This window comes from Cupressus sempervirens, chromosome 9, assembly GCF_028749045.1.
Source record: "Cupressus sempervirens isolate cs-2001-9-10 chromosome 9, ASM2874904v1, whole genome shotgun sequence".
Lineage (NCBI taxonomy): Eukaryota > Viridiplantae > Streptophyta > Pinopsida > Cupressales > Cupressaceae > Cupressus > Cupressus sempervirens.
In genome coordinates this window covers 386,844,311-386,858,249 of record NC_143126.1, presented here as the reverse complement: position 1 = coordinate 386,858,249, position 13,939 = coordinate 386,844,311, and the positions used below count along the sequence as shown (strand labels likewise).

The window sequence follows — 13,939 nt, the reverse complement described above, 5'->3', positions numbered from 1 at the left end:
CCTCCCGATTATATAGATCCCATGTATCCTAATCAATACCAAGGGTAGTCGGACATTGTGTAACACCCATAACAATTGATTAGTAATCCAATATTCAAAAATTGCTATTATCTGTTGCTTCCGAGTGCCATAATTTTGACCATTGAATTTTGAATTGCTCTCGAGTAGAATATTAGTCAAAGACGTCATAACATGTTTTTCAATGAAAAAGAGTGAAAATCTATGAAGGTACGTACTTTGAGGCAAAAGAAGACCCAAGAAATTTGAAGGGGTACCCAAAAGAGAGCTCGAAAAACCCAAAAAATATGTTGTTGATTTCTAGATTTGCTAAAAAATAGAGGCACAAAAATCAAGGCACCCAAAAAAAATTTGACGACAACCTAGTTGAGCGCTCAAAAAACCCATCAAGAATCTATAAAAAAACCACAAAAAATAGCAGAAATGTGCAGAAATGCAAATGAGAGTTGTAGAAAAATAGCCGTAAGAAGCTAAATCACATAAAATAATTTTAAAAAATATTGCTCCAATAATGTCGAACAGGACATTAGAATATTTTTCGGAAAAAGTCAAATAATTGGCTCTGATACCATATTATGAAGTAACTGGTAAACATTTGCTTGTTATTAATAGAGACCGAGAGATCAATATATACAAAAGACTAAAACAATGTTTCCTTAGGAAACGATCGTAAAGAATAGTAACATTCTATTCTAGCTAAAAGAAAGCTAAACAGATAACTACAAATTAACTAATATTAGAATAATTCTAATATTTACATAGATTACAAATAGATAACCATTAACTAATAATAAAAGCTTATCTATTATCTATTATTAAAAAAAAAAAAAAAAATTGAAAAAAAAAACAAAAGCATAGAAAAAAATGAAAAAAATTGAAGAAGTTATAATCACCGTACGGCTTCCCTCAGGAAGGTGAAAGTCACCGTACAGTACTTGGATTGCCATTACCGTACGGCGTTAGGCGTTAGGCTACTGTACGGTGAGGAGCATAGTGAAACCCGTACGACCCTTTTAAGTACCCCACCATAACCGTACGGCTAACAGGAGGAGTTGACAAAGAATAATATCATACGGATTCCTAGTGTTATCCTGCATGTGCACTACAGATTCAAGAAAGGGATATGTAGGCACCGTACAGAAGGGCGCAGGGGTAATATACCAATCACCGTACGGATGGGAGAAGTTAAAATACACCATCGTATGAGCATAACATTTGCTAAATGATAGGACATCAGTTTGAAACACCACCGTACGGCCTTGAAGGGCAAATGCGTCTAGAAGCAAGTTGCGGTCAACGGAGGAGAAAGTGAGGGAGGCCGTATGGCCCTACAACAATTAGAAACGTCCATACACAACACAGTAAAAAGCTACAACATAGGTGAATGATGCAGAGGATGTAGCCATACAGCAGAAAGAAATATAAGGAGTAAAAAAAAAAGAAAGATGACAAATAAAAAATGTTCAGAATGAATAACGCATGATGCCCAAGGGAAGGGAAAAACGTAAACAGGCAGAAAACACAAGTGGTTGGCTGAAAAAGTATGGGATTGAAGAAAATCACAAAAATGGTGTGTTCCATGCAGTTTTGTGAGGCTTTGAGAGTGCTACCCCAAGGGCCTGTAGGGGTAGACCCCGTTGGGGGCGTTGCCTCCTAGACCCCCAGTCGGTTCAGTTATCAGTCGCGGGAAGTATGACCAGTTGATGAGACTTGGAGCTACTGTAGGCATGGAGTGTCTGTGTACTAGAGGTGGAGGGAACAACAGAGCAAGCCTTTCAAGAGGGGTGATACACTTTGAGGCACTTGGAGTAGGTGTTGGACGTGAAGCTGTCTTGGATGCATAGAGAGCTCGAGGGGAGCTGATCATCCAGTTGAAGGTAGTACAACGACACTTTCTTCAGTGTATCCAGGAGTTGGAAGTAGAGAAAGTGGCACGGGTGGATATTTTGTAATTGTCGTCTGGGGACAACTTTTCTTTTTGGGGGGGATGATGTTGTCGGTAAAGTTATAAAATAGTCGACGGGTAGATTAGCATGTTGTCAGTAAAGTTATAAAATAGCTGACGGGTAGATTAGTATCCGAATGGGCGCGACAATTGAGTCACCCCTTCGAAATGGTATATGTACACCGTCCGGAATGGACTTTGGATCATAGTTGTAATCATCATTGGAAGCACTATGTAATCTCTTCAGCGTATGTGCGAATAGTAACAGGAGTACTGCTGTGTTGCATGTTCTTGTCTATTGTCTGTATGCATTAAACTATTTACCCTATACGGTAAACAAAGTTGCCTAACTATAAGGAGTTTAGGTTCATGATAATTGCAGGCATGGTAAGATTTTTCCCATGTGAGTTGTTGATTTTCCTGGATCTCTGCAGATGTAATAGCACTGCCATAATGTTTGGTATCTATGTTCCAAATGGCAGGGTCAAATAAACCCAGACCAATTAAAGGAGAAAGAAATGCACACAACCGCATTTGATGCTCTAGCCAACACCCTATCCTACTTTGAGTACACCAAGAGAAGAGACATGTCCCTTCATGAGACTTGTCTATTCATCAATATAATTAATATAATGACAAACTTAATTATATATATATATATATTTCTTCTTGATCTCACAGGTTTATCCTACTATAGCTACCAAAACATCAACACTCCCTCTTAGCTAGGGAGGATAAACACAAGACACGCAATACACCATTAGTAGTATTAGGTTATGACAAATTTAAAAGATATCTTTGGTCAAAAGATATCCACCATTTTGATATCACATATGATATCAAGAGTATTGGCCTTCAAAATATCAACATATGATATTCACCAAAACTCTAAGTAATGGTCTCCAGAATATCAACACTTGATATTTATCATGTACTCAATAAGGCAAGGGCCTCCATAATATCAATATATGATATTCACCATTTTGATATCACATTTGAGTATTGGTCTCCAGAATAACAATATATGATATTCACCAAATACTCTGAGTAATGGTCTTCAAAATGTTGAGATGCAAGATATTCACCAAGTACTGTGAGTAATGGTCTCTTGAACATCAAGTTGCATGATATTCACCAAGTACTCAGTGTAATGGCCTCCAAAACATCAATTTGCATTACATTCACCATGTACTCAAAAAATATTTGAGGTATGTGCAAGTGCATTCTCATAATGCGTACCATATTTATACATCCACCATGGAAAGTATAATCTATCATGATTTGCATAGAGAATGTAAGATATCCATCATAATATAAAATCAAATTATTGTAAGATCGTCACCTTTCAATAACTTCTGCAAATACAAGTGATAATCATTTGGAAGTTGTCACTTCCTCATGATGTACATAGGGGTCACTTCCTCATGATGTACATAGGGGTTAAGCTCATTAAATCATGCAGTCACACACATGATACCAAAAGTTTACATGAAGTTAGAACTCCCTTTGATTTTGATATGATCAAGATTTTCAAAGATCAGTTGAAGCATAGCCTCTATCCGCTCCTTTAGACAGATGTATTAGACTCCCTTTGAATATCAATCTTCTAAGCTCTTTTACCAAAGTTGCCTTTGAAGAAGTGTTAGACTCCCTCTGAATCTGATATCATCCTCTTCCTAGAAGAACACACTCAAATGAAAAGATCAAGGTAATTAGCTCTTATACTACGTAGTAAAATAAAATAAGAAAGAAACTAGTATAGTGCTCAAAGAATACTTATCTCTCTAAATATCCTTTAGAGGTAGTGTCTCTAGAAATGGTTTCTGTTCATGAGATTTGGATCATTCATACTAATTTTCACAATGTCTTTGTGTCCACCTGACTATATATGTTGTCACTCGAACAAATGACTATTGTATCAATTTCATATCTTGAAGTTTTGTACAAGACAAACTCATCTCACATCTGATCTGTATACTGTAGTATGCTCGTTTCTTTCATTTCAGAATACTTTTCGAATGCATCTATCTAGTATTATCCATTTTTATATTCTTGTATTACATCAGATTATTTTCACTGAGAATAAATATCTGTCACATATGCACTTCCTTTTAGACATCAGTATAGATTATATACTTATCACTCATCTTGAATATCCGCTGTAAGTCTGTTAAACTGCACAATTACCAGTGTGCTCGTTTATAACTTCATTTATTTCCTACCTACACTATCTTCTTGAGCTCTTCTTATATCTGTCTTCTTTATTCACTTCAAACATTGCACATACATCTTTGCAAATGACAATATATATATATATATATAGATTAAAGAGTTATGTCTTTTGATAAATGGAGTATCTCTTACAAACTTCATGCCGTTTCAATTTAGTTAATCATAATCACATAATATTTGATTAGTTAATTAGTTAATTTAATTTTATTACTCTACGAATTTCAGTCGCATTAGTCTCCAATATTATCGCAGACATATTTGTTTGGGCATATACGACTGATTTCACCATTACTCTTCATCGAGACTTTAAAGCTGCCTTTATATTCGCTTTTTTCGTAACAAATGAGATGTAAATTTATTCCATTTGAATGCTGAAAGGATTGTTGCATTGGCTGAGTACAGTTTTACGATTCTTATCTCCCTTCCTCCTTTGAAAATGGACAATAAAAAGTTGGATATATAATTAGTATAGTTAGTGGGTCGGATTCATTAAAGTTGCCGACATTCAATTACATAAAAACTGAAACTGATAGCCATTTGGGAGTACACGGTGTGACCGACAACCGTAAGGAGGCGGGAGTGACAGGTAATTGGTATAACCAGCAATACGACAGAATCAGAACAAAAATTGGTAAACCAATAATTTAAGAGAGAGGGTTCAAGTTGTTTGTAGGACATCTTGCACTGCCGTCAATGGATGCCTTCTTTTGTCAATGTCTACTTCAACCTCCCTTGCTCTTAACTGCGGATGATATTACAACCAATGAGTATTCGCTCTGCAACACTTGGAAATTTAATAATATTAATCGCAAAAATTACCAGTCCATAGACTGCAAAATGCAATCTGTGAAAGGAATAAACTTATAATTTCTCTACTAACATTAGGAAATGACATTAATATATCGCCTTTAAAGTTTAATGCAGGCATTAAATATATTCCAAACACTGTTCTCTGATCAGTATATTTCCCAGATATAGATCGGGCTGCTATAAAATATATAACCGGATATCATTGCCAATTGATGTCGAGCAGTAATTTTACTTTTCTCAATATTCACTATATTATTGTTACTGTCCCAAGTTCTCGATATCTTCATATGGATTCTCATGTCGCCAACAGAATAGTCACCTCAAGTATGTTCATGCTGCATATGGCAAAGGTAAATATAAGATAATATGGACATTCACTAATATTTTTCCTAGACTCACATTTTGTGTATCCCATTGACTGTTCTTGTTCTTTGAGCATTATCTTTGTATGTCCTCTCTTAGCTTTGGTGTATATCAATGCCCTTGTCTTTTGTCCCCACAGCTGCTCACTGTTTATTCTCAATTGTTTTCCACCATCTCCATTCATTGTCTCCATTTGATAGTTAAGAAAGTCCTGATATATTAGGCAGGGATTTCTTAAATTTGCAACCTGGCTCTGATACCATGCTGATTTTCCCGGATCGGTGCAGATGTAATAGTACTACCATAACTTCTGGTATGTACATTCCAAATGGCAGCGTCCTCTTGTATATGTACGAAGAATAAACCAATAGAAGAGACATGTCCCTTCATGAGACATGTCTATTCATCAATATAATTAATTTAATGACAAACTTAATTATATATATATCTTTGATCTCACAGGTCTATCCTACTAAAGCTACCAAAACATCAACAAGTTGGATGTTCCTTTGACAGTTTGAGTGTGGTCTGATATACTTTTGCTCAAAGTATATTTTGATATAATTTTTTTCTGTTACAGTTTGTTGTATTTATTTGGCTAGGATATTCTCTATACCATTCATGATCAGTCTAATATGGGTTAAGATTTAAACTATCTTAAGGAGCGAAAAAATTGACTTATTTGCAATATGCAAGCAGGATAGCTATCAGTTAGCAAAGTGGAATGGAACAAAAGTTGCCGTAAAGATTCTTGATAAGCATTATTGTTCCGACGCTGAAAGCATGTGAGTGTTGTTGAAATTAGCTGATATTTCATTATCTCAAATCTAGTAATATCTCTCTTTTTTGACTGATTATATGTTGGAAGTCAATTGGACAATAATGGGTGTGGACACAGATGCATAGAAGACTGTCATTTCCTCCGCACATAATCTATCAATGCCTGATGCTGTTGGTCACTTGATTTGGGAGAAGATTTTCACTTACATTGACTGATATTTGAGAAGTTTTTAGTTTTTATTGGATTTGGCCAATACAGATTTTCAGTCATCTCAAGATGACCACTGTGATTAGTTGTTTCCTCAAGTGCCATTTTATTTCCTCATGTATGTTGGTAATTCTAAGGAAAGGGTTTCCCACTTAGCCTACATTCATTATCAGGCATTTGTAGTTAAGGGGAGGAATGGTCAACATGACATGGGGTTTTAGATTTTCACTTGTTAGCTTCTATTCCTCAGTTGTTCAGCTTTTAGAGTATGTACTTCCTTAAGAGACATCATATACGAAGAAATACAATTGTTATCAGAGGAAATGCCGGCTCATAGGGATCATTGTCAGATGCCTTAACATTGACATGGATCAAAGCTCCAGAAAATAAAATTTTGAAAGATAAGGTTTTTTCCAGTGTTGCATTCAAGGACCAATCATATAATATTTTGAAACAGGCTCCATTTTTTACATTTAACAAATGCAATCAAAACTCTCAAGAGACTTAATTTGGCCTCATATATCCTGTTTTAATCAGTAGGTTGTTCAATATGGGGGTATGCTCTGTATGGTGTTCAGTAATTTTTTTGAGATTCCAGTAGGTACTTACCAAAATGTATTACAATTGTTAATGGCTTAAAACAAATGAATCATCTACTGCTCCTGAGTGTTTCTGTAATTAATTTTAACTTAATGTAGAGTCATGCCTAATTGCTATAGTGTTGGGAATAGATAAAGGATATAGAAATTAACTAAAAATTTGAAAAGACAAGGGAAAATACAGCAAGAACATCACCAGTGTCAAAATTTGCCATAGAAAACCCATTGATGGAAAAAGAATAGAAAAAGATGGCCCATGCTTCCTCTTTTTGTTTCCAGTCGTAAATTACATACAATATGTCAACAAACACTACTTTATAATTTGTTTTACTCTCTACAATTATTTATACAATTTTAAATGTCAATTACATAAAAGAAAACATGCATAATTATACATGCAAATGTAAACAGACCATCAAAATTGTGGAAGATGAAAGACAAAAATCCTAGCTGCTGATATTTATACATTTTACTTTTTCTTTATAAACATTCTTTGGTTATTTACAATCATAGCTGTAAGACTATTTATACATTTTATGATGTTTGTTTATTGCTAGAAAGCTGTAAGTTATGTTTTATGTTGACTGTCTCTGGTATTGTTTTTTCATGTTATTTCTATGTTTTAGGCATTTTCTATAGTAATTGTATTCATTATCTAAGATTACATTTTATGGTTTTCATTTATCTCTAGATAGCTGTAAGTTATGTGTTATGTTGATTGTTTCTGGTATTGTTTTTACAGGTTGTCTCTATGTTCTAGTCATTTTCTTTAGTTATTGTATTCATTTGCTAAGCTAGATTAGACTTCCCTTTTACTTTCCTCTTTGATTGCAGCTTGGTAAACAACATTTCACTTATCAGCTGCATTTTTTATGGCAATTTCTGAAGTTACATTTTGAAGACTTTTGTTTGTAACAGCTCTCATTGCCATAACCTCCATTTGTACTGGATCTAATAGTCATAATGTCAATTAGTAATAGTTCTGGATTTAGCAACTGCAATCTTAGTCTTCTCTAATGAACAATTTATAATGATAATACAAATGTTCTGCAATGGCATTAAATGGCTCTTGTGTGTTCAGTTTTTGGCCTGTGCGACAAGACAATCAATTCATATTGCGAATTCAAAACAACTGATATCAAAATCAGAGATTACTAAACTACTTCAATAATTAGTCAAAGTTTGTGAATCCTTTTTAATCTTTTTGGCATACTAATTCACACCTTTTAGTTTGACAAAAAATGGAAACTCTTTGTAAAACAAAAACTAACCTACTATGAGTAATATGTTCTTTCTATTCACAATCTTTACAATGGCTTTTAGATTAGTCTGCATTCACATTTATTCAAATTAAAAGTGTCCTTTTGGATTCATATAAGGCCCCAACCTAAACCACACAGACCATTAGCTAGGAAAACACAATTGTTTTGTAAACGATAGTATACAACATTTACAACACATTAGTGCAAATGTGCGCATTAAGATTACAACACAAGCATAAGACTTTTACACAACAAGATACCCTAACCTTCGAGGAAGATGACACCATACTCAATAGCAATGAAGGGTTTCAATTTTTTTAGGACGCTACAAGACTAGGAAAATGGTGTACAGCAGAAGAAAATACAATACTTTGGGACTCAAACTATTATCTTGCACCCAAAAAACAGTCAATTTATTTAATTTTACACGTCCAGATCTGTCTTTTGGAGCTTGCAGACTTACTATATATATATATATATATATATCTCAGTATGATCATCTGTGATCAGTATTTCATCGCAGAAACTTTGAATATGCTCTTTGAACCATTCTGCATCGTGTTTGCAATACGTACCTGCACAACTGACATGAATCCCCATTTCTCGAACAAGTATCTTAGTGATTGAAGCAGCATGAGTTGTATCACCAAAAACAACTGTTTCCTTACCCGTCAAATTCTGACAATCAATAGATCTTGAAAACCAAGCAGCTTGGGAAACAAATCGAGTTTGTCGATCGATGTAAGGTTCATAATCCACTCTGCCATATCTACAGCTCCATATATATATATATATATATATATATATATATATATATATATGAATGAGAATACAAAACATCCTAATCTACAAAATCTGCAACAAATTGCTAATATTACATAGTTACTAATTATCTAAAATCTTATCAAACTCCAACTAAGATAAAAACAGTTCAGTGAAATTTTCTTCTAGAAGGCTAATCTTGGACAGTAGTTTTTTGCTTTTACATTAGATTCCCAAGAAACAAAAGACTTTTTCATGGACTCTTGACCATGAGGTCCTCAATATTGATTCCATACTTGAATAGATCAAAAATTGTCATTAATGTGGAATCTTTAGGTGGGTGCCCCTCCCATTTGACCAAGTATTCCAGATATTCCTTACCTCTGGTCTTCATGATGACTTTCGTGTCCAAGATTGACTCGGGTTGCTTTGGTGTGGCTTTTGAAAAGTGCTGCTCCCATTGGATGACCTGTATAGGAGAAATCCCAACGCGGTTTGGAAGCTCAATCTCATATACATTGCTTGAGAACTTCTGTATAACTCGACAGGGACCAATTTTCTTTGCTTTCAACTTATTATATTCTCCTCTCGGGAATCTTGCTTTCCTAAGATGAGCTAGGACTTGATCTGAAACATTAAAAATTGATTTCTTTCCTTTTCATATCAGCTCCCCTTTTGTACTTAATGGTACTTTCCTCAAGTCCTCTTTTCACCTGGTCCTGCATTTCTTGGATTACATTGGCAAAATCCTCACTATCAACACTCCTTGTCTCAATTTTACCTAGATTTCTTAGCTCATACACTCATACAGGATGCATACCATACAAGATTTGAAAAGGACTCATACATGTACTTCTGTTAGGAGAATCATTATATTTAAACTCGACTTGTGCAAGCACCAAGTCCCATTATTTTGGATGCATACTCGCTAAGCTTTGCAAGATGTTTCCATGGCTTCTATTGACTAATTTTGCTTGACCATCAGTTTGGGGATGGTAAGATGAGCTGAAACTCAAAGTAGTGCCCAGTTTCTTCTATATAGTTCTTCAAAAGTGTCCTAAAAATTTAGTGTCTCGATCAAAGACAATACTCCTAGGAAGCCCATGTAGCCTAACTATCTACTTGAAGAACAAATTTGCAATATTAGTAGCATCACTTGTTTTTGTACATGGAGTGAAATGAGCCATTTTTGAAAACCTATCAACTACTACAAATATTGAATCATGTCCTTTATGCGTTCTTGGTTTAATTTTGGCATGCATTTAATTGATGATGATGAGAATGTGGATTTTTTTGAGAATCCTTTTGACTTTGAATGATTGAATTTGATTAGCGAATCTTGAGTCTTGACTCTTGATTGATTAACATCGAATCATGAACTAAGTTTTGATTTTGTAATTCAAATTGCATTGGAATCTTGAGCTTGAGTAATTTTGAATATATTAATTAGTTATTTCAATTTGCAAATTTATCACTTTGTGTTAGTGAAGTTTGAAGTTGAACAATCAATGGGTGAAGCATTATGCTATGGAATGGTTTATTTTTGTATATTTATTGCATTTCTTTGCATATATATATATATATTATTATGCACCCAAACAAATCCAAAATCCCTCCTAAAAAAAATTCGTGCATTCACGCATCAACACCCCACACCCGCATCGGCATCAAAACCAACATCGGTAACTTAGATCCAAGGTGTTGGTGACTTGTTTTTTCACTAATCATCCAATCTTGTTGTTGTGATATATATATATATATATATATATATATATATATATATATTATTATGCACCCAAACGAATCCAAAATCCCCCCCAAAAAAAATTCGTGCATTCATGCATCAACAACCCACACCTGCATCGGCATCAAAACCAACATCGGTAACTTAGATCCAAGGTGTTGGTGACTTGTTTTTGCACTAATCATCCAATCTTCTTGTTGTGAGACCCCAAAGTTGCGAAATAGAATGGATGAACCGGAGTAGAGGCTAGTCGAAGAACTGAAAAGGAGGTTTTTGCAAGAAACAAAATAAAAGCTGCTTGTAGAAGAAGGTGATAGCATTGAGTGATAGCTAAGAAGGTTGTCAAAGGAAGAAAGGAAAAGATGTAAGTTGATGCAACAACAATTGTAGAACTCTAGGGTTTGAATGACAACAAATTATTAAATGGAATACTTGAGAGTACAGCAATAGCTTGAATTAAAGCCTAAAAAACCATGCTAGGAAAGAGGGTGAAAGAAGAGATGGAGGGATAGAAAGGAGGTTGGTGAACGTGATGCAACTAGTATTGAGGGTATTATTCGTAGGATCACAAGGGATGACCATGATGGAAGACATAAACCGTTTTTTATAAGTCTCTGGATTGATATGGAGCCTTAATGATGGGGGGTGTAGACGCCTCTTCATTGAATAGAGAGGATGTGTGGACATTTTCTATTGAGGCCATGAGCAAGTTGATAGTTGGGAATGAAATGACAAACTCACTAGAAGCACATATAAAAGACATGGCAAAAGTAGAGAATGAGGTAGTAGTGGTAGTGGTCATGTATACTCTAACTATTTTACCTAAAGGAGAGATGCATGCGCATGCGAATGTGGTAAAGACAAGGGGCATGTAGATGCTAGAAGCCCAAGTCGCATGATTAGTGGGGAATGAATCCCAAAAACCATAGAAAGGATCTTTAAAAACAAGAGATTATTGACTAACTTAGAAATGAAAGTTAGAACTTTTGGTGAATTTGAAATAGGGTGGGGAGGATATAAAGAGAACCGAGGAAAATGTAGAGAAAGAGGCCAAATTCATTGTTGGTTAAGGTTGAAGATTGTTCTAATATCCCAAATGGAATATTTGCCCTAAATTTCTAAAACTATTTCTCAGAAATGCAAACAAATAATTTAATGCAATATATTTCAGATTTACCAACAAAAACTTGAGAAACAATATAAAACACCCAGAAACAATTTAAAATACCCAACAGAAATATGAACTTTGAAATAATATCTTATAAAATACTCTAGCAGAAATGAATTGTCAAAATAATATTGCATTGAATTTCTTCAGCAAAACAATCACGGATAGCAATCATAGTTACATAGTTATAACAAGACTGGATATCAAAAATATAAACCTAAAGCACTATGTGAAACTCCCGCATGATGTCTCCCTTTGACAATGTGTTTTTGTCCATTGTCTCCAAGCTCGAGAGTTTCCTTTCTCTCAACTACTGAAAGCTGAAGCTTTCCAAAAATCTCCAAGAGAGAAAATGAAATCCAAAATCATAAACCGAGTATGGAGCAAATGAGCTCTATAATGAACCCCAACTGTTTCTACTTTCAATGCTAGAATATCCCTTATCAATCTGATCACAATCTGTCATTATGAAGCTCAAGGAATATTATCAAACATTTAGCATATGATGTTTGAAACCGTTGTTATGAAATTTGTGTAACATCCGGATTTTCCAGGGTCTAAATTGACATCAATCATACTCAGATTACAATTTTAACTTCGACTTCATAAGAAGGCAGTTACATCATTGAAATACTTTTTAATGAAATTACTTTAGAAATTGAAATCACATACCTCAGAAAAATTGAGACTGAAATTCATCTAAGTATGCTTCTGCAACCACCCGGGTTAGTCCACAAATATACTATAACAATTTCTCAAATCGACTGCTATCTCAAAAATCATATGATGAATATCACTAAATACCATTATAACTTAAATTAGGGCATCACATATCATCTTACCAATTAGGGCATCAATTACCATCAGTTTATTTAGGGCTTTTGGTACTGCTTTACCACTTAGGGCTTCTGTGACCACGGATTCAATTTAGGGCTTCCGCGACAACGGATTTATCTAGGCTTTCCGCGACGACGGATTCAATTTAGGGCTTCTGTAACCATGGATTCAACTAGGGTTTCCGATACCACGGATTCAGTTAGGGCTTCCAATACCACCATATCAATTAAGGTTCCAGCTGTCGCACAATCAATTAGGGCTTCAAATTTCTTTTCCTTCTGCTTGCTTATCTGTGACAATTTCTCAAAATTAGATAATTACTTATATTCAATATTCATTTATATAAAGTAAAATGATGATAACAATGAAATACTTCAATTAAATCTTACCTTCTCATAAACAAAAATGATAATACCTGTTTCTGATAAACAATTGAATGCATGGCTTATCTCTCTCTGACGCATATCCGACATCTTGAGAGAGGTGACACATTGTCAGGGGCTTTAACCACCCAATCTCGGACCACAACAAATCCCCACACGATCTCTAACGAGAAAGGCCCTCCCTACCCAGAATAGACAAGGGTCATCTTACCATTCTTTGAGCATCAAGATATATATATCACACCATACGACTTGGCAGCAGGAGATCACCATAATAGGAAAATGCATGAGCTTCGTATTAAATGTTAATATTTTTAAATGTCATAACTAGTACTGGATTATATTAATGATGATTCCCTTTTCACACCTTGTCACCTATCTTCTCGGCTACACATCTGGATGAGTCCTCAGGTATCCAGAATTCTTAGAACAAATGGTTCTATTTATTCAAGAAGATTACATTCAATCATTATTTCACATTCTGTGATTATATCCTTGACAACATTCTTCCTGAGTGAAACTTGCATAAGCTATAGAAATGTTTGATGTGGCATTATATGAATACTGATGTAAAGTTCTTCACCTCCTCAACCTATTCAGTCCTCCAAACCGGTGAATTCCAGGTGCAAACAGATTAAAGATCACAAAGATACTTACAACTTCTTCGCCACATACATTCCTTGGTGTGGATTCATTTATCATCTCATTAAGAGAGAAAAGAATGAATTAGGTTCTGATCAAAATTGTTATTCAAGTTTATTGTAGCTTATTCAAGGTTATTACTCTAAGTTAAAAACAAAGATTATCAAGAGATATTAAATAAGAATC

At 34.7% G+C, this 13,939-nt stretch overlaps 1 protein-coding gene across 4 annotated transcripts in view; it reads left to right on the top strand.

The window, feature by feature from the left end:
- The window catches only part of LOC149538885 (integrin-linked protein kinase 1-like), a 293,426-nt gene that overhangs the window by 13,036 nt on the left and 266,451 nt on the right, over window positions 1-13,939 (top strand). For all 4 annotated transcript variants that reach the window (XM_089800263.1, XM_089800264.1, XM_089800261.1 and 1 more), the window contains exon 4: window positions 6,068-6,153. In XM_089800263.1, the coding sequence (XP_089656389.1) occupies window positions 6,068-6,153 (86 nt within the window). The remainder of the gene's footprint in view (window positions 1-6,067; window positions 6,154-13,939) is intronic.